Source organism: Myripristis murdjan, chromosome 8 (genome assembly GCF_902150065.1).
Source record: "Myripristis murdjan chromosome 8, fMyrMur1.1, whole genome shotgun sequence".
NCBI classification, from domain to species: Eukaryota; Metazoa; Chordata; class Actinopteri; order Holocentriformes; family Holocentridae; genus Myripristis; species Myripristis murdjan.
This window is the reverse complement of record NC_043987.1, coordinates 17001430-17021778: the sequence shown is the minus strand read 5'-3', so window position 1 is coordinate 17021778 and position 20349 is coordinate 17001430. Positions and strand designations below refer to the sequence as shown.

The 20349-nt window shown below is 41.3% G+C and overlaps 3 protein-coding genes across 5 annotated transcripts in view; 2 read left to right on the top strand and 1 right to left on the bottom strand.

Annotated features, from left to right (window-relative positions):
* Nucleotides 1–15478, bottom strand: part of prkcab (protein kinase C, alpha, b) — a 114833-nt gene extending 99355 nt beyond the window's left edge. For both annotated transcript variants that reach the window (XM_030057930.1, XM_030057931.1), the window contains exons 1-2: nucleotides 15183–15478; nucleotides 14534–14565 (exon numbers count right to left, since the gene is read on the bottom strand). In XM_030057930.1, the coding sequence (XP_029913790.1) occupies nucleotides 14534–14565; nucleotides 15183–15349 (199 nt within the window). In that variant the 5' untranslated portion in view covers nucleotides 15350–15478. The remainder of the gene's footprint in view (nucleotides 1–14533; nucleotides 14566–15182) is intronic.
* On the top strand, nucleotides 11480–13264 carry LOC115363655 (uncharacterized). Its single transcript, XM_030057933.1, has 5 exons — nucleotides 11480–11632; nucleotides 11725–11783; nucleotides 11906–12941; nucleotides 13013–13052; nucleotides 13135–13264. Exons 1-4 carry the CDS (start codon nucleotides 11610–11612, stop codon nucleotides 13023–13025), a joined length of 1131 nt encoding a protein of 376 aa, XP_029913793.1. The 5' UTR covers nucleotides 11480–11609; the 3' UTR covers nucleotides 13026–13052; nucleotides 13135–13264.
* Nucleotides 15479–16628: 1150 nt separating the features above from the next.
* cep112 (centrosomal protein 112) overlaps nucleotides 16629–20349 on the top strand; it is a 120767-nt gene continuing 117046 nt past the window's right edge. For both annotated transcript variants that reach the window (XM_030057929.1, XM_030057928.1), the window contains exons 1-4: nucleotides 16629–16709; nucleotides 17118–17222; nucleotides 18177–18367; nucleotides 18662–18819. In XM_030057929.1, the coding sequence (XP_029913789.1) occupies nucleotides 17123–17222; nucleotides 18177–18367; nucleotides 18662–18819 (449 nt within the window). In that variant the 5' untranslated portion in view covers nucleotides 16629–16709; nucleotides 17118–17122. The remainder of the gene's footprint in view (nucleotides 16710–17117; nucleotides 17223–18176; nucleotides 18368–18661; nucleotides 18820–20349) is intronic.

Below are 20349 nucleotides of genomic sequence, written 5' to 3'. Positions count from 1 at the left end.
ACAGGAGAGATGAATATCAAAAATATGTGTGCTCAACCCAGTTATAGCCAAACTACTGCACCACATCCAAGACTAGAAAATACTAGAAAAATAATTTAAAAGTAGTCTACAGACAAATAAATAATTTATATAAAAGACAGATAAATGTAGAAAAAAAAACAATAAAACAAAAATGTAAGTCTTATGCATATTTCATTTGTCCATATACAGAAATACAACAAAAAAATCATATGGGAATTTCAATAAGCTGTTTTACTGTAATCAGTGTATCATGTAGGTACTCATTTGCATATTTTAATTTGTTCTGAACAGGGCATCTGTCTCTGGAAAACACGTAAACAGACGGACAGTTGCATGTAAAGAGATGGAGTGGTGTGTGATAGACGGAGCTACGCTGCAGTCTCTTTTACTGAGTGACCCTCAAACTGCATTACATGTTCTCTCTCTCTCTCGCTCTGTCACATACACACACACACACGCATGCACACACCCCTCCAGCCAGAGAGACATATCACCTGCAGTGGTCTGGCTTGCCGCCCCCACACACACTCACACAGAGCACCCCAGGAGCAGGAAGAGGGAGCACATGTTTCAGGAAACTGGCACACACACTCTCTAGCCCTCTGCCTCTTCCCCCTCTCTCTGCCTCCCTGCATCTTTGTCCTTGCACAGAAATAGCAAAATATTACTCTGAGGCTGGGAAAGTCCCATGTGTCCATCTTTCCTACATGCTCCCTCTTTTCTTCTATTATGTGTCTTTCAGTTACCTTTCATCTGCATCTCCCTCCCCTCTTTAAGCTGAATTTATTTCCCTATGATTTGACCCTCATTTTTTCTTTCTCTCCATCATCTTCTGTCCACCAGTAAATCCCATCAATTACTGACACTGTTTGCCTATAACTGTGCATACATTTTTTTTTTTGTTTTTTTTACAACTTGTCATCCATTTAATGCTGTAAGAGAAAGTGTTGCTTGTTGAGATAAACCTTGTTTTGTATTGGAAAGTAGACATGATGACATTATATGGCTGCAGATTCACAATCCTGCAATGACCTTTACCAGGAGGGAAAATGCATTTTATCATCACCATGTGCAGAAAAGGAGCGTAATGTTGGGGAGTGGCCCCAATATAAAGCACATTTTATTTGTTGCTTTTCCTCCTTGGACTGTCAAGTCCCATATATGGGGACAAGACAGCTGCAGACTTAAATATGCATGTACAAACAAGCTGATACACACACAAACAGAGACACGGCGTGCTCTAAATCCCTCAAGTGAAGTGCACATTGTGCTCACCTTATGTGGGTCAAGACTGATATCTATTAAACCAGTCCAGAAATAGCTGTGTGTGTAATCACCACAGAATTCATTAAGCACATCTGGAGTAGGGAGATGCATAGAGGTGAGGACTGCACTCCTGGTCCGGATTCCCCTGGAGAGAATCTTATCCTCCAGAACAGACAGCCAAGTGGCAGAGAAAAAACACACACACGCGCGCGCACACACACACACACACACACACACACACACACACATTTACGTCATTGATCTGTTCACCTTGAGTTTGAGACAGGGAATAAGTGACACTGAATATATAGTACGTTGTCATGGCAACAGATGGTTTAAATACATGACATGAAGCACAGATAAGGGCGTAAATGTCCGGCGTTTGAATGTAGGTCTTCTGTAATACGCTGATACTGCCTTTTATATAAATCATTTGTGGTCTATCTATTATGGATGAAGGTTCAATATGCTGCTATCTTTTACCCCATAAAACACTGCGAGAGTTGCTGCTGAGATAAAGCACGGGCTACTCCAGATCCACTCTGTCAGACACACACCAATTCACAGTGAAAATACATCAGAAAACCACATCGTGACATACTTTCCACGATGAACCCATACAACCCCTGCCTGTACATGGCTTAGATAGCCCAAGACGAAGCCAAATTGGTGCAACTGCTGGGTATAACTGCTTGATTAAAATGATGCAACACCAATTAATGTGCAAAATGTGTCAAAAAAGTCCCTACCAATACCAAACTGTGAAATGAAATCATCAATTTGAAACAGACAGACAGTAGTAGAACACAGTAGTAGAAAGTTGTCAGCATGTTTGTGACGAGTCTTGGAACCAACCATTTACTACATCTTGTAGGAGCTCTGTCTCTCTCTCTCTTCTTTGTGCCATTTTTGGAATGCACAAAGACGAAATCACAGTGCTGTGACTGCTCCTGTCGCTGTCTATTGTGGTTTATCACACCTACAGACACATGCATATCCACAAACACACTTGCTCATGATTTTTTACTTCAGCAAAGCATCACACACACGTATCTCCTGGCTTCCTCCATCTTTCTCCTTCCCTCCTTTCCATTTTCCCTCGCCAAGCCCTCTCAAACTGCTCTATTGCTTTTGTTTGTTAAAATAGAGATTATGGGGGAACAGCATGTGTCATCTCATTACACTGCATTGTGTCTCAGCAAAAACACACAGGCAGCTCCCTGACAATTAACTACCCACTCTCAGCTGACTAATGCTGCTGAGCCTCTAAAAAGACCCTTTTTTAATGTCACCAGATGACATTGTGTTATGCAAGTGAAATATTTTGACATGATCTGCTGAGACAGTCTATTAAAATCAAAATAATGCACTTCTGACGGTCACTGCAACATTGAAAATGGTGGCGGTCTGTTGTGAATCAGTTGTGAAATCGTCTCCTGCCTATTTTGTGGGCATTGGGATGTGGCATTCATTGTTGCGTGTGTGTGGTGGTGGTGGTGGTATCAAGTGGGATCACTGAGCCTGGGATTTCAATATTTCACTCATATTCAGGGGGATGATACTGCCTTCACAATGTCACCAAGATGCCACCCAGACAGGCAAACAAATGCGTTGTCACAGCTGACTGCCACCGCAGCCCGTTTCATTAGCATAAACGGGAGCCGCGGAGATGATGCCAGGCTACCGTGTTGAATCATCATTTAAGGATTATCTGAAAACAAGGGGTGTTTTGTGTTATGGGTTTGTTTAAAGGGGAGTGCTCGCCTGGGGGATACTCGTTGGCAGAGATCTGGGACATCACAGGCAGAGCGTGGGCCAGGCACAGTTACTATGGTAACTTTGGCACACCATGCTGGCTGATTTGGTCTGAGTATACAGTACAGTAGCTTTCGAAAAAAAAAAAAAAGGGGGGGGGGGCAAAGATAACTTATGCTATCAGGCTAAATGAATTTCTGACAGATAAAACAGCACAGATTACCTGTACATGCCTATGACTGGCTCACTACACACACACACACACACAAAGACGTGCAATGTCCAGCTGTGTGAAAAATGAACAATTCAGTGCCACGTTATGCGTGTGCCCAAAAGGGTACACAATATATGCAACAGCACATTTATCATATGCCGACACACTAACTACCTCTTAACTTAAATCCTGAAGTGTAAATCATCTTTGGGCCGTTCTACTTCCAGTTGCTATCATCCTGTCATACCCTCCTCCCAATCCTGTCTCGTCCTCACCAGTCCCTCTTTACTGTGAGAAGCTTCAGATGAGAAGCCTTTGTCTGGCACCCAGACTGTGGTAATCCCCTTATGTTGACATATAAGAGAGTCTTGTGTCTCTGTGTCTTTAGGGGTGATAGCTGGCATACACATCAAAAGGCTATTTGGGCTGGGGCTGAAAGTTGTAAAATTCAATCCGACAGCCCACCAAGGCAGACAAAGACAAACTACAGCAAATATTTTTTGACACTGTGTGACTTCAAGGGCCTCTGAAAAGCACAGCAAGTGCAGAAATTTTCCAAATTGAAAATCAACTAGATTCGCTTTTAGTGTTTTTTAGCTGCTGCAACTCATGTTGATCCACAGCACATTTTATGTCAACTGTGAGCATATTTTTTAACTTTTTTTTTTTTTTTTTTTTTCAGATGAGAGAAAAAGCTTTGGTATATTTGGAATGAGTAGTCCCCATGTGTAATCATATGTTTTGGGAACTGATTTTGCTATAACCAAAAAGCCTCTTTAAATGACCACAAAAAAAGTCCTTTTTATCAAAGGCCTTTGCATAAAACATTGAATTCCATTATCTATTGTGTAAAAGTTCTTTTGATAAGCTAAATGTACAGTACGAGCTGGGGACCCGTGACAGACAGAATGAGACCAAAGCATTGTAATCACGAGCAGTGGAGGCCATTAAATACCAAAAAAAACAAGTCGAAACTGCCCGGAAGAGCTGTTACCATGATAACAAAATGGAAATGGTCCATTTTGTTGCTACCATGCCAAGTGATGAGCACAGAGAAAGACAAAGAGACAGAGAGAGAGAGAGAGAGAGAGAGAGAGAGGTGGAGAGATAAAGAGACAGAGCCAGGAAGAGAGAGCAAGACAGACCCAACACTCAATAGTAAAAGGGACGTTTTGAATGTGGCACAGAGACAAGCAGAGGCAGAATTACACATAATTATCTTGGCTTGCTAAGCTTCCACTGTTGGTGTAATTAATGCCATTCAGCTGGGAGAGGGTTTAAAGTCATTGACATATTGAGGAACGTTTCAATGATTTCTCCACATTCACTGAGCCTGCTTTAATGAGACACTATTAAGACATGATGCTAAGCTCACCGACTTTCACGAGTTGAAGTGAAATAAAGTTTGAAATGAAACTGAGGGGATTACTATGGGACTGCCATGTCAATCAAGTGCCATGAAAATTATTTGAGACATTTCAGTGACAAACTACAGTAGTTTCATCGGACGTCTGACATGCTGAGAACTCAAAAAAATATTTTGCTGTAATGTAAATCTGAACATATTGTTTTCATTCCAGGTGCTGGTTATTATTATTTGGCCAAGATGTAATTTGCTTTGGGACTTTGGAGCTTTTAAAGCAATTCACAAATAGCTGCAGTAAAAGAATCAAGAGTCCCATGTTTGTTTCAACATGGGACTCTTTCTGGAAAACAGAAAAGGCAAAATAAGCAAAATATGTAATGCAGAATAAAAGATAGAAGACAGATTTTGACAGAGAACTAACAAACAACTTACAGAGTGATACAGTAGTAAAAAATAAAACTCATTCTCTATATCCCTCATTTAAAATTTTGTTCTTCCCTCTGTTTAAGGTGTTTATTCCTTCCCATGAGTTTCTACCATGTCGATACACAGTGAGTTATTCTTATTGCACACATGCTTCACTTTCTAGAATTCATGAGATAAACTGAAAAGGAGTGACACGGCTTTTAAACTAATGGTCTTTCTTAGTCATGGCATTTCCTACAATCGTAAGCGTAAACACTCAAGTGCAGCAAAGAAAACGCCCACAGAACATTGAACTCGTAGATGTTAATGTAGTAATTACACACAAAGAGAACACATCAAATTTCAGTAATGAAGCCAAATCTTGTTTTTAAATCCAACAAGAGGAGGAATTAATGAATTAACATAACTGGGCCATCTCTAAACGGCGGAGCTCAGTGGAGCAGGAGGACCCTTCAGATTTCAACAGCCTCACTTGAGAGGAGCAGTGCTGCATCTCACCCGACGTTGTGTAAGATGTTTATTGTATGGTGCTCCCGTCAGGATTTGCACAGCTCTCGGTCTCATGTTCCAACACCCACACACTTCTGCTCCTTGATTGGTTAATGAGGTCCACTGCTCCATTCTTAGCGGAGGAAGTGATTGGCTCTCCTCCTTGGTTGCCATTAGGGCTCTGTGGCGGTCTTGTTGGAGGCAATGTGTCAGCCCTCGTCATGGTAACTGACACATGCATGATGCCACCCACAGGGGGAACAAATGTCCCAGAGTGTGGTGGAGCAGCCTACACCCAACTCCCTCCTCTGTGCAGATGATAAAGATCTCATCACTGCCACTTGATTAGAGATGCATATTCATCTAGTTGGAGACACAGTATGCAAATAGATGCATTGCTATGCAAATGTGTGGTAATTTCAAACAGAACTAACTAGGCCAGTTACAGTTATGGAGATGTCACCATGGAAGCAAAGGGCTGATGGTAAAGCAGCTCGAGCCATATGGAGATTATACGCCAGCGCCTTATGTAACACTGGGCAGCAGGGAGGTGTGGTGAGCAGGCAGACAGTCCCTTCAACCAGACAGTCATGTCACAGGCACTGTGATTGCAAGCCTCCAGCTTACTGAAGTGTCCTAGAGCAAAACGCTGAATTCCTGCCAGCTCGAGGGTTGTCGCTCTGTGGTTGCAGTTGGACCATCCTGTGCAGGGTGCAATTTCTGGTTTTGGGGAGCAATACAGTATCGCAAATTACACCACAGGCATTACAAGCCTTGTATTTTGAGTGGCTGAGGAGCATTCTGATGAGTGCCAGCATCTCCCAGTATCACTCCGCCTCGTTCACCTTTGATACCTAACCTGATGAAAAAGTATTAGCTAATCTATCAAACTATAGCAGTTGATAAAGAGCAGCAATTATCTAGACAGAACTATTTTTCTTGCAGAATCACTTCTCATCCTGCAACTAGCACAGATTAAAGTCAGAAAGATGAAGTTTTTTTTTTTTTTTTTTTTTTTTTTTTTGCATTTTCATTTCATTTGACTGTGACAGTAGAGAGACACAGGAAAGGCAGGGGGGAGAGAGGGGATGACATGGATGACATGGTCCAGGCCAGATTTGGTCAGGACTTGATACATACTCTTACTCTACCAGGTGAGCTGCTGAGGTGTGGCTGTATGCTGGCATTCTTCGGCAGGAAATAGGCTTGTTCCCAACAAAACTCTTTGCCCCTGAGGGCTGTGGATTATGGAGCTGCTGCTGTTGAGTCTTTCACTGGTACATTTTTGACAGTGCACTGCATTAGTGGTGATGGGAAAATATTCCTTTTTGTATTTTGAGAGGACTGTTCCTTTAAATAGATATGTATTATAAACTAGTTCTGGGTGATATGAACAAAATCAAATACAGTACAGTACAGTACAAAATCAAATACAGTCCTTTTATTGTGATGCACTTTTAAACCAGGAGAAAACATCACTTCAGCCATATCATGATGTTAAAATATCCGAAATCCTAAATGCTTCAATCACATACAACATATATATCTCATATATTTATGATATGATAAATAATATCTATATATTACCCAGTCCTGCTGTATACTCTGTCAGATTCCCTCTGGACGTTGTGCCCCGATGACATAACTACATTACAGCTGTCTGCTTTCCTTATCTCATCATATTATCATGACAGTAAGTCTGTCAGATCCAATTGCAGTGAAGCACTTCAGTAGACCAAACCATCTGAGAGGTTACTACTCAGAAGAGAAACTTGGCCATGGTTTACAATTGGTCATCATCTAGACATAATATCCACCACTGTTTTCACTCTGCTCTCTTTCATCTGCTCTCAGTAGTCAGACTGTTTGCTTTATCTCTGCCAAAATTCGGCAGCGAGTAGACAGAATGTGCAAAAGGCCTCTCTGACTTGATCATCTCTCTTACCTCACACTTCCACCCATGTAATTCTACATCCTCCTGCTGGCTCATAGTCTCTGACTTTTTTTGTCTACCTTTGACTCTTTCTCAGCGTCTTGCCATCCTCCCTACGTTGCTTCCTCTTGTTCTTCATTTTCCCCATCACCACCCTGTTCTCCATCCATCTCATCCCTTTCTCCTGTGTCCAGACACTCCTCTCCTCTCAGCCCTGGACTCGCCAGATGGCACTGTCATCTCCACAGATGCTCCACTTCAAAGGCTGGGGGGTGGGAGGTTGGCAGAGGAGAGGGAGAGCAGAACATCCCTGTCACCCTGGTGGTGAGTGATCCAACCCTGAAACACACTCAAAGACTCCCTTTCCTACTTTAGACACCCACACATAGACACATTGTCGCACCACTGGCAACACTGGGACCCTCTGAAGTTAGGAAGAAACCTCGGGGAAAGGGTGATCCTGTTACACACTGCCACATTTGGGTAGTAGATTCCATCTTCATGTGAGAAACAGGTCTTTTTAGAGCTTTTGAAGGCATGTGATAGTTTGGCATTAGGAATCATTCACTAAAAATCAGACTTACAAAGCAAGACATGTAACAAATTATCAGGCACCCAAAAAATTTGTCAGAACTGATATTTGCTAATGATCAGGTGTCATACCTTAACTAAGCCTATAATTTTTTTTTTTTTTTTTTAAATCAAAAACTGAGTCAGAGAAGTACTTGCCAGTTTCTCTAGTGGTACTCTAAGTTATTTGATTTTTGTTCTGCCAGTTGTGAAATTTAGAATTGATTAAACCGCCCTTGTGATTTGTCAATAAGAAAGTTCAGTTCTGGAGTGAGCACCTTCTAGGGAACTAAAGGCATTTCTTTCAGTTTAACCCTTTCAGGCTAAGATAATGAAAACTTAAATTCTTGAGCCTTGAACATTTTAAACGGAGCATTTAAACAATGAAAACACCTGACAGGATAAACAGAAATGTCTCACTCTAGAATGTCGATGAGGGTTTTCAGTCATCCAGAATATGGTAAATCTATAAGTAGTAAGTCATTGCCGTCCAAACAGTGTTACCCGGCAGTTTCCCAAGGGTTCACACCTCCATTTATGTGACTCTGCCACATTACTGCCTGTTACACTAACAAGAGTTGACTCTAGTATGATGTCAAGCTGTGAACCGCTGACTTAAATACCAGGGAACTCCCTCCAATATTACCACTAAACAATATTCTGGGATGAGGCGAAATGTCTTGTTGCCTTTGACTTACCACATTTAGATGCTCTCTCTACAATACCAGTTATAGTGCAATGCACAGTGTGCCTTAATATAATGGCTTAAGTCCCGATGCTAGGCTTTTTCATTTTGCCATGAGTGTTTCTTTCTAAGCAACAAGTACTAGATGACATCATAATTTTCTGACTCATTCCTCTATGTCACATTAAATTGTTGCCTGTTTTAAAACCCATGATGCAGCCATGACTACTTAGGTAAAAAATAAAAAAAAAGAAGAAGAACACAGAGTTAAAGGAGGCACAGCAAAAATGAGACAGAAATAAAAAAAATATGTAAAAATTAAAAACAGAAGATGCACAGAGAGAGAGGAAGATAAAGCAGGAGGGAGCGATATAAAGTTTACTGAATTGTGCGAATGGGTGTATGGGATGTATCTCAGCATGTCCATATGACAGGATGTATCACTGATGCAGACTCTCCCCAGTAGAGCACGGATCACAGCCAAGGACAGAAGCAAGCACTATTGTAATGCATTATACGCTAAATATAAGTATAGAGCCACTAGGAATGTATGAATAACAAAACACTTCTTGGATAGTGATGGGAATCATATCATCTAATAGAGTATCTATGGTGAAGAGGAATATAGTAGGTTGAGTCTAATTACATCTTTAATTTATTTGCTAAATTTATGGATTAAACAGCATAATGTATTATTTTGGTTTATAAATATTATATTTTAAGTTGCAAACCTGCCTCCTAGATACCGAACTCAGGACAGACCAAGTATTTCCTGCGCGACTTGTAACAGTAAAAAAGGTAGAGCAACCACAGCCCTGGGAGCTGAAGGGGCTTGGTCCTCCTCCCACACAGAGCTACCCTACAATAAAGATGTCTCAGCTGCCATGGCACTACATTGGGCAACACGCCACTGTTCTCCATAGTGCTGTGGAGGTGGGCGATCACTGGAGGATTTAAAAAAAAAAAAAAAGCTGCTATCAGGCTTTTCAGTGCACAGCAGGAGTCCTAGATACACCCACAGCTAAACAACCATAAACTATAATGCAGGAAAATGGATAAAGATGAATGATCATAGGGGCCACACTATCAGCTTTCTAATAACTATAACTTTCTAGTACAAGCCAAACGTTGCAAGAGAACAGTTAAATGATGTGTCTGTCAGAGTTTTTAATATTTTTATTTATTGTGGGCTTTATGCGGGGTATTTGAGTTTAGTCTGCTTCCTCAAATGTGCATGAACAGCTCTGGTGTAGTGCATGTATAAAAGCCCAAATTTAAATTGAAATAAGGAAATGTATGGATGTGGTCTTGATTGGGAGCCTTGGGGAATAAAAGCTAGAAACACATTATGACCAAGCAGTGATTTATCTATTTCCATAGTAAGTTGTGGACAAAATTATAAAAAGCAATTATGCAAACATCCCACAGAGGAGAGACAGTGACAGGTCCGTATAGCCAAGTCTGTGTGGATCACCCCACCTTAAGATGTATGATGGAAGCCATGCATTCTTGAGCCACAATTTGTCCAATAACAAGTATCCGTTCTCCCATCATCCAACTTCCATGATGTGTTCATGGTCATGGATAAGCAGCATATGAAGCTTCATTATTATTAGAGTGCTACATATAGACAATCCACACCCTGCACCGACATATACCTCATTTGATGACAATAACTGGTGGTATATTGTTTTTAGAAAAGGCACTTTAACATATGTATTTCTTGCTGGGGCCCATTACAAACTCCATAAGTGGCATAAGTGGCCCTTTAGATGTCCAGAAACATTTTGGGTGCACATGGAGTGGACAGACACTTAATTAAAGCCTCCGATCTTCTCTCTGGAGCATTTCTCAGTAACATGACCCAACAGCGTGACATTCATTGGCATGAGAGAAGCACACAAAGATGCCAGCAGCTCTAGTGCAAAGCACTGTGACCAAAGATAGGTAAGTGGGAGTACAGCTGCAAGCTAGAAGTGAATGATAAAATGTGAATATATACATATATACATGTAAACAAACATGGAGGCAAGAACTACAATTCAGCTGATATTAAAGTAGGTTTTTATAAACATCTTGTTTGACGTCTCTGAATTTTAATTCAACAAATGTGATCAATTATACACTTAATTTCCTCTATCCAACAATGCAAGTTTCCTCCATTCTATTTTGCAATGAACACATTTTCTTATTTCCTTACTGTTCACATGCTGTTTGATTCTTGCTGTCTGTCCTTTGTTTGACCTCATCTGTCCCTTTTATATCTCTCTCTACTGACTCTTTTCATCTTGACTCCCTCTCTCCTGACACTTTCCTAAGTCATTCTCCCCTTTACCTGCCACAGTATCAGGTGTCTTGAGAGAAATGTTACACTAACAAAGATGGTGGCAGCAGGGTGTTGATTTCAGGGCACATGTGGCACCCCTTATTAAAGGTAGACAGATTACAAGAAAATCTCCTTTAATGGCATCTTGACAGCACTACTAGTTGTTCAAATGTGAGATGCAGAAATGCCATTGCAGTGTCAGATGAAATCATAGTGTTAGTGTAGTTCAAGGAATCCATACCGTAAAATCATTTCAACATAAATAGACCATGTTGAAATCAACAGAGCATGTGAAGCAGGGAATTGTTCAAGCCCAAACAAGGGTGGGTGTTGTCCAAATGCCCTAACTGCTAATGATTGGGTAACTAATTGTGTTGCAGCCAGGTGTTGCTAATACCTAATTAAGACTTGAGGACCTGGAGTGCCAATATAAGGAGAGGCAGCGGGCCTGTAAGTATTGAAGGTCAGAGGGTTTCTTTGCTAAATCTTGTTGAAGTGCTGGTCTCAAACCATAGCTTCTGAGGAGTCTTACTGGGTGCTGCTTCTCAGCTAACAGCCATGGCTCTTGGGCTCCTTTTCAGGTATGTATCATTGATGTGAAATATTGAGCACTGCTAAAATTTACTCACTCTTTGCCAAAAGCATATTCTACTATTGGCCTCTTATTCTGCAGGGTTTCCTGGATTTGTTTTGTACTGTTTGGTGACAGTGCTGGTGTGCCAGCTGTAAAAGGTAATGTCTCAAATGTCAAAAGCTATTATCTGAAAAGTTACTACCTCAAATGTCACATCACAAATGTTGCTTTACATTTCCACTGCTCATTAAACCTTGCTCATTAACTTTAAAACCCACAGGCTATGGATATCCATATAAGGCTGACTTTCTTAACACAGATGATGGAGAAGATGAAATTCGATACTCCCTCGATCAGATTGACATGGAGGGTTCCTACAGTCAAGCTCCTGGACCTTCATACACAAGCTACAGCGGACCTTCATACACAAGCTACAGCGGACCATCATACACAAGCTACAGCAGCCCTTCAGTTCCAGAGCAGCCAAACAAGGTCCAAAGTACCCATGCCCTACCCAGTATACCTAGTGTTCCCAAGGTAGAAAGAATTGTTAATGGTGCAGCAAGAGAATGGGGACAAGACCACTCTGATGTACCAATCACATTTCCTTTGAGCACAGGGTATCAGCCAGGTGATGTGACAAAATCTCAATCAAACTACATGCAACCGCAGCCAGCTTCATCTACTGCTGCTTCTCCGTATGAAGGGCTGTTATCTTCAGGCACTGGTGGCTCTAGTCATGCTGGTTCAGCTGTCTATTCTGAGCTTGAACCATCTTCCTCTCAGGCAAACCATGACTTAAACACTGATGCCAGTGTACAAGGTGGCGATAACGATGTTCCCCATCTTGTCTATGAAGAAGTCTTTGAATATCCTGACAATGCTGGGGACAGTCTGTCTTACCCAAGTTTTGGTGGTGCCTCCAACTATCCTGAGGAACAGGACCAAACTGAAGCCCAGCCTGAGGTAGAAGGTCCAGCCTCTCCTAGCTTCTCTGTGGGAGAAGACGTCTTCTCTAGCACAAATGAAGATTTTTACCAACCAGTAGGTTATCAGCCAGATTATGGGCAGACCAATCCCTGGCCTCAACAGCCTCAAGAACCAGCCCCTAGTACCCAGGAAGTTGACATTGCCCAGCATGTCAGTGAGCCAATCTTCCCTCCACCTCAATCCAGCTACATTATCCAGTCCCGAGACGGCTACGAGCGAAACAAGATTCTCTACACCAAAACCAGCTACTCCCCAGAACTTCCCACCCCTGCAAGGTCACAGGGTGTTGTAAGACCTGCTCCAAAACATGTGAAGAACCCTCAAAGGTATGTGTATGGTATTCATTATATACATTATTAGAGCGTATATAATTTAAGCAAATGAATTCTCTTCACAGAACCAAATGGTAACTGACATGGCCTCCTGACAATTAACAGGTAAAATGTCAAATACTCTTTAGTAGAAAAGTGTCATTGTACGCTTAACAGATTACAAACCTTTCTGCCACCTTTTTTGCAGAATGCCTGTCTGGGGAGGGGAAAGAAAAATAAAACTTCTGGTTTGAATGGACTTGTTTGTATTGTTTCTCTTAATCACCCAGTCAATTGTGCACTCCTTAATTAAAAATAAAACTTCTGGTTTGAATGGACTTGTTTGTATTGTTTCTCTTAATCACCCAGTCAATTGTGCACTCCTTAACAATGTTTGTATAGCACCTGACAGTCATGGCGCTTTCTCACATGAGGTGCATGTGGACATTTAAAAATGACAAAAGCAAATCCTTGAGGTTGATGAGGGCTCTCGCACTCTAGGTTAGAATCTGAATGTAAGCTGAACAGGTTGTTTCAGAGCCTGGTGGCCTGATGGCAAAATTTTGATCACTTGTAAACTACCAAGCATCTAGCTATGACTAGCACGGTCCTAACAACAGATCATATGTTGCACTGTATGACAGGTTTATGTTGCCTTAGATGAATAATGTAGCTAAGGGTCAGAACATGTAGGGTCTTGTATATCAATCTGAAATTCCAACTTGGAGCCAGTGCACAAGAGCAAGCATGTCCTTGTCTCCCATAACCAGTAATAAGCCATGTGTCTTTCTGGAAATGGAGCCCTCATTAATACCAAAATGAAGTACATTATAACAGCTCGTGAGAGGAAATTAACTAATGGAGAACTGAATTTCCTCTTAAAAAAAAAAAAAAAAAAAAAAAAATCAAGGTTACACACTGGGGGGGAAATTGAGTAAAAGTGCATAGTCTACATGCTTTGACACTTTAAAGGTGTAATCCTGGACTGTTCATATTGGGAAGCTGCCATTAGGCCTACAAAATGCATAAATGTGAGACTGCATGTCATTCAACATGAGGTGAAGCCTGCAGTCAACCGCCGTGGTGCAGCACCACAGTCTAGTGATGTCTTGCCCATTCATGAGAGCTCCTCCCTTTATAGGCCTGCCTATATGTAACCCTGCGCTCACTTGCTCATTCCGCTCCCTCTACTGCTGCCAAGACTGATGTTCACTCACTGCCTTGCATACATCTTCCTTTGTTCCCACAACCTACCAGACACACACCTCTAGTCCCCATGTGGGATTTGCATTGACATACAGAGCGTTGACACAAGGATAGATTGTGTTTCTCTATTCTACGTAGATTTTATATTTTGAAATGTCAAACATAATTGAACTTGCACAAATGAATTAGTAATCTTAAAGTAGTCAAAAATTAAATTTGGACCTGATTATCAACAAATGTTCTAGAAACCACTCTGCAGGGCTGGTTGTGCACAGCTCAAAAGCATCCAAGTGTTGGGAATATCAGAACAGCCAGCTCAGTGCAATAGTCATATCCTTATTCTTGTGATGTGCTTATGTACCCACTCATATATACAACATACACACATGGAATTTGGTTACCTTGGCACTGAAATCCTTGTTTCCCAAATCCCCTGAAAAAAGGAGAGCGAGAGAGTCAGTGACAGCAGCACAGACTGTACCTCCTCTGTACATACAAGCATGGGCTGATTTGATCTACCAAAAAGCGCTGAAAACTTAAGGGCAGATTTTTTAAATTTATTTATTTATTTATTTATTTATTTATTTATTTATTACCATAAACTGGTGGACAAACAGAATTTCGGATGTCATCTATCACTCGTTTTTATTTCTTACTTTTGAAACTTAATTACTTAAATGAGCTGTTGTCTTGGTGACTGTTTTCCTCACCAATCCTAATTTGGGCTCATAAAATGAAGAAGCCCGAGCGCAACTTGAGAGGCGCGCCTGTGATGCTTGGTTCGGTCAGCGCACAACACGCACAAAAAGAAAAGAAAACCTTTGTCCATCTTATCACACCCGTCAGTGTATACCATATATATTTCCTTTACAAATACAAAAGCATAGCAAGTAACTGATGCCATATCTAATGATATTGATGAAAACACTGCAGGCTATCTGACAAGTAAAACAGATCAAAACTGATATAGAAGTGGCTGAAAGGCGCCGACGGTGTGCTCTGCATCAACTCCCTCCTCTGAGCAGGCAGGTGTGTGTGCAGGGTGCTTACCATATGAAGTCTGTGCAATGGCTGCAGAACGTCGGCTGCTTGAAAAACCTCGCAATAAATTTGTGGTTCTTCACTTCATGGACATTTTTCTGCCGCAAGGCACCTTTGCGGGCGAATCGATTCCCAACCCCAGCTGAATCATTATAATGTAAAAGATGGTCAGCCATGACTGAGAAAAAAAGAAACTACACAGCCCCAACTTGATGTGTCTTCTCCCGCTCGGTGTCTGTGCGGTCCTTGCTTCTTCACACCTCTCGACAAGCGCTACTGTATCTGCCGGAGCGCCTCTGGACAGACAGCACGTTTCCCCTCTCCCTGGCTGGACTACAGCTGAGCGCCTCTTTTTCATTCAAAGTGACGTCGAGCTAATTATACCTTCAATGACTGTAGGAATGTGGAGCTGCGACTAGAGTGCACACTGATGGCCACACAAAATCATAACCTTACTATATAAACGACTGGGAAAGTCACAATTTCATGTCACACCCAAGTGACTTTGAAGGCTGATGGTAAAGGTGATGTATGCAGTTTTGTTTTGCTTGAATACAACAGTTTGCATTTAAAACACCCCAGTCTGGGTGTAGGAACTTACGAGGAGCACTTGAAGGCACCATATGTCCCCCATCTCCAACTGACCACCGTACAGGGATGGTGCTGCTACCTCACATCTCAACTGAAGGTCTGGTGCGCCACGGTGTGGGCAGAGACTGGATTGCAGCTTTTGATCCTGCAGAAACTTCTTTTATCGCTAAAAGGTCAAAACAGACAGTTTCACCACTCTTCAAAAACTAATTTATATCCGAGATGGTGATTCCATTGTTTGATCGCAGCTAGGCCTTGCCATTAATTGCATACACTGCAAAACATTGCATCCAGTGTTTTCAGACTATTGGCCTACAGGCTATCTGAAGTTTATTTTCTAAATGGTAAAACGTAAAAGCAGCTATCACAGCACGACGATTAAATGAAAAGGTTCAAAACATCTCGCTTTGGCAGAAGTTAGCAGGGAAGATCAAAGGTTATTTGCTTATGTATCTGTGTTCATATCTGCATCTTGCAGTATAGTTATATGTATGTTTCTGTGTTTTTACGGGCTGTGAAAACAAATTTCCTGCCGGACAGTAAAGACTATAACTATCTATCATGTAAAGACAAGAAACAAAGCCAACATGCCAAAGTGAGAAGTGGCGAACTGGAGGAGAAAAATGACAGTAACAGCCTATCGGTTAAAATATGGCAGAGATGAATGGCACTTTCAAAACACACTAGTTATAAAGTAAAATATGATTTTCATCTTTTCACCATTGCTTTTGAAAACGCTCATAGTCTGATGTAATAATAATTACAATAATAATAATAATAATAATAATAATAATAATAATAATAATAATAATGTCAAATTGGTAGTTTCTATGGCAACAGGGTGACGCTGCGTCGCTCCACTGATGACGGAAACCGGATGTAGCGCAGCGAGGAAGCTGAAGTTTTGAACGGTTTTGAGCGGCGAAATCACTGCCTGAGCTCAAGGTAAAAATCACCTTTTGTGAAACAGTGTCGGTCATTTTCACCAACACAGTTTCTCGGCAGCATAAGCAACCACACGCCTGGGCAATGACCGTGATGACGCGCGCTGATTTAACAGTAGCTTCATATGGCTTAGCTAGCAGAAGCAGCACTCTTGCTAACACAGCGCTAGATTCTTCTGGCAGTGCCCACACTTCTGCTTTGTTTCCCTGGAAGAACTAACCAGCTAACTGAACGACTAGAGTTTCTTGTTATGTTGTGATAACATGACGTTAAGTTTTCTGATGCTACCCGTGCTGAGTGAACTGGTCGGCTAAGTTTACTGTAACTCATTCACCTCCATAGTAACTAGCGTGCCCGGTGTAACCAACTGTTTATATCGTGTATAACCAATTCAGTCATCTCTTCAAGGCACCATGAGCAAATATGAGGACTCCTGGGAGAGGCTGGACTCAGAGTTTGACCATTTCTTACTGGACATGAAACCATATGTCCTTAAACACACTAACAAGACAGGTATGGCTGACTTACTGTGCACAGTTGAAATACTGTAATGATATGCAGGCCCGTATGATTAATTTATTACATAATCTAACTGTTAAGATACAGTCAGGTGACAAATTAAAGGATAAGCCAACATAAAGTGTCTCAGTGGGTGTTGGCCTTCATTTGCAGCCTGAACAGCTTCATTGCCTCAGCATAGATCCTACAAATGTCTGGAACCAATGGAGCACCGTGCCTCCAAGAGATACTGTATACAGAGAGGGGGGTTATAATGCTGTTGTGGAGCGTCAGCCCATCAGTACAAAGAGAAATGCACATTTGAGAGTTTAGTGGCACTACAGAGAGGTGGAAAAAGTGATATGAGTCATCCTTCATCCTTCGTCTTTCACCCTACTCTGAATGCTGGACCTCTGCAGTGGTATTTTCCTGGCATGGTTTGACTCAACTTGGCTCCTTACAGGAAAGGCTCTCTGCAAATCAATTCAAAGCTATCCGGAGTGATCACTTTTATCCTGTGATTGAACATTTCTGTCCTGATGGGAGTGGTCTCTTCCAAGATGACAATGCCTCGATCCACCGGGCATGAGGAGTCACTGAATGGTTTGATGAGTATGAAAGTAATGTAAATCAAATGTTATGGCTTTCAGAGGTTTCAGCCCAATTGAACACTAATGGGAAATTTTGGACTTGCGTGTTAGACAGAGCTCTCCACAACCATCATCAAAACACCAAAAGAGGGAATATATTTTTTGAAAGAATAGTGCTTCATCCCGCCAGTAGAGAGACTTGTAGAATCTGTGCCAAGGCAAAACTGAAGCTCTTCTGCTGGGTTTGGTGGCCCAACACCATACTAAGGGAGTTTTTGTTGTTTTTTCTTTGGTTTGTTACCTGTCTGTAATTCATCAGTGTAATTCTGATACTGTAACTGTAACAGCCTTTCCCCTATCCCTCATGAAATGAACCTAGAGCGCCAGCTGTGTGCGATATGGATAAAGAAGCTGTGTGACCCAGCCTCGTACGGCTCAAGCCTAACAGGTTGTAAAAACCGCAACATGTATGCCCGCCTGCTTCTCCACATGCTCAAAAGAGGGGTCCTGGAAAGCCCTTTCACCAGCAAACCAGAGCCAGGCAGCCTCAAGACACTTCCTACCTACATGGTAAACACGACTGTTTATCAAGTCATAAGTATTGCCATGCTGTCATGACATAGCGACATCATAGATTTTAATAATTAGTAATAGTTTACAAAGTTTTATTCTCTGTTGATAAGTTATGCAGTGCATCAATAATATTGTCTTGGTCAAAATAATTTCACAGCTTTAATATAATTTCAGCAGTTTTATGATTGACTCTCATGCATACCTGAGTCAACAAATAGCCTATCAATGGATTGTACTTACCGGCTGACTAAATTAACCTCCTTGCCTTGTGTTTGGTTTTGTAATTTCCAGTCCATCTACTTTGACGAGCCCCTGAGTGGACGGGGTATTGAGCAGAGCAATGCAGCTTTGCCTGACTGGGTGACTGGAGAGCTAGGTGGCCATGCTGATGACAGCTTTGGTCTACTTAAGGACCGAAGCTACTCTTCACCTCCTGCGGCTCATCTCAGGTACTATTCGACTTTATTTAGAGCAAGGATCTAAATGTTTACAATGTTTAGTTGTGGTTATCCTCTAGTGTGGGAAAATTGCTCGCACAGCTAGTAAAATGCCATGAAATTTCATCATCAGGCCTTAGTAAAAATATAGTAAAACATTGTCTATATATTATGATTTAATGTCAAAATAAAAGCCTTTTTAGTGCAGTATCTACTGGAACTGTCCCAGAAATTGGCCTAGGAGCAAACCTGTGTCTCAGAACCAAAAATACTCCCCCTTAAACAATCTATAATGTTTTCATCCTAACTTTGACAGTCAAAAACCTCTGAAATGACCAAGGTATATGTATTTGAACACACACTTGAAACCCATATTTGATATATGATGCAATAAGCTGGTTATAAACAGAGTAATAGTTGTATTATGTAGGGAAAATGAATCCATTTAAGACCTGGAACTTTCACAAGTTCTTTGTGACTGTTTTTCATTGTAGAAAAGATTAGTCTTATGCATATTCATGTGGTGATTATTTTAGTTATCTGAAACACTGGATGACAAAGATCTTGGATTTTGCTGCTCAGTATGTCGTCATTGTTGTGGTTACATAATTTGTGTTTGTTTGGTCTTGCAATACACTATACATGATGTCTTCTTTTATTTCTTTTATTTAGCAAGTCACCTCCAGTAATCCACACCTACCCCTACATCATCATCCCATCTCGATGAACCATAGTCTTTACTCTGTGTCTAGTAGTGTGAAGAGATACACCCCAATTAGAGTGAAAAGGGTAAAGTTATCTAATGCACACCCAGGCTCCATTCATACAGCTTGCTAGTATGTGGTAGGGGCACCTTTTGCTTCCAAAATGCTGGGAACTATTTCAGGTATGGAAATATTCCAGAGACCTTGGCTAATGCTGATTCAGTATTGTCATGCAGTTCAGCAGATCTTTTCCACTGAATCCCAAAGATGCTCCTCTAGATTATGGGCCCTTTCACACCTGTCTCATTTGTTCTGGACTTTTGGACTTTTCATTTTGATCCAAACCAAAATTTCAGGTATCAAACCTCCCCTGGACAATGATCTGGACCAAACAGCTGAACCTTGGTGAGGTGAAAAGAGGTGGTCTCCGGCCAGATCAAACAGAACCTCGGTTCGGTTTATTTCTAGTGTGAAAACATTTATTGGATTGTTCAGACTTTCGGAAAAAATTACAGGATGTTCCTTCAGGATATTGTCAGAGCTGGAAAAAGGAAAAAAATAAGTTGCTGTAGCTCACAGGGGAGGAAGAGACCAGGTTTTTAATTGAAATATGGTTCTATGACATTGTGAAAAAGTAAAATGGAAAAAAATCATAAATATGCTGACACTTTCGAGGTATTTTCAGAGAGGATGAGAGAGAGAGGATATGAGAGGAAACTGCTTGAAGTTGGTGCTGCTGGTTGTAATGCCATAATAATATTATTGTGACAGTGAAATGAATATGTTCATTCATTTTTCTCCATTAATTCAGATTGTGACCTGCCAAATTGACAACACA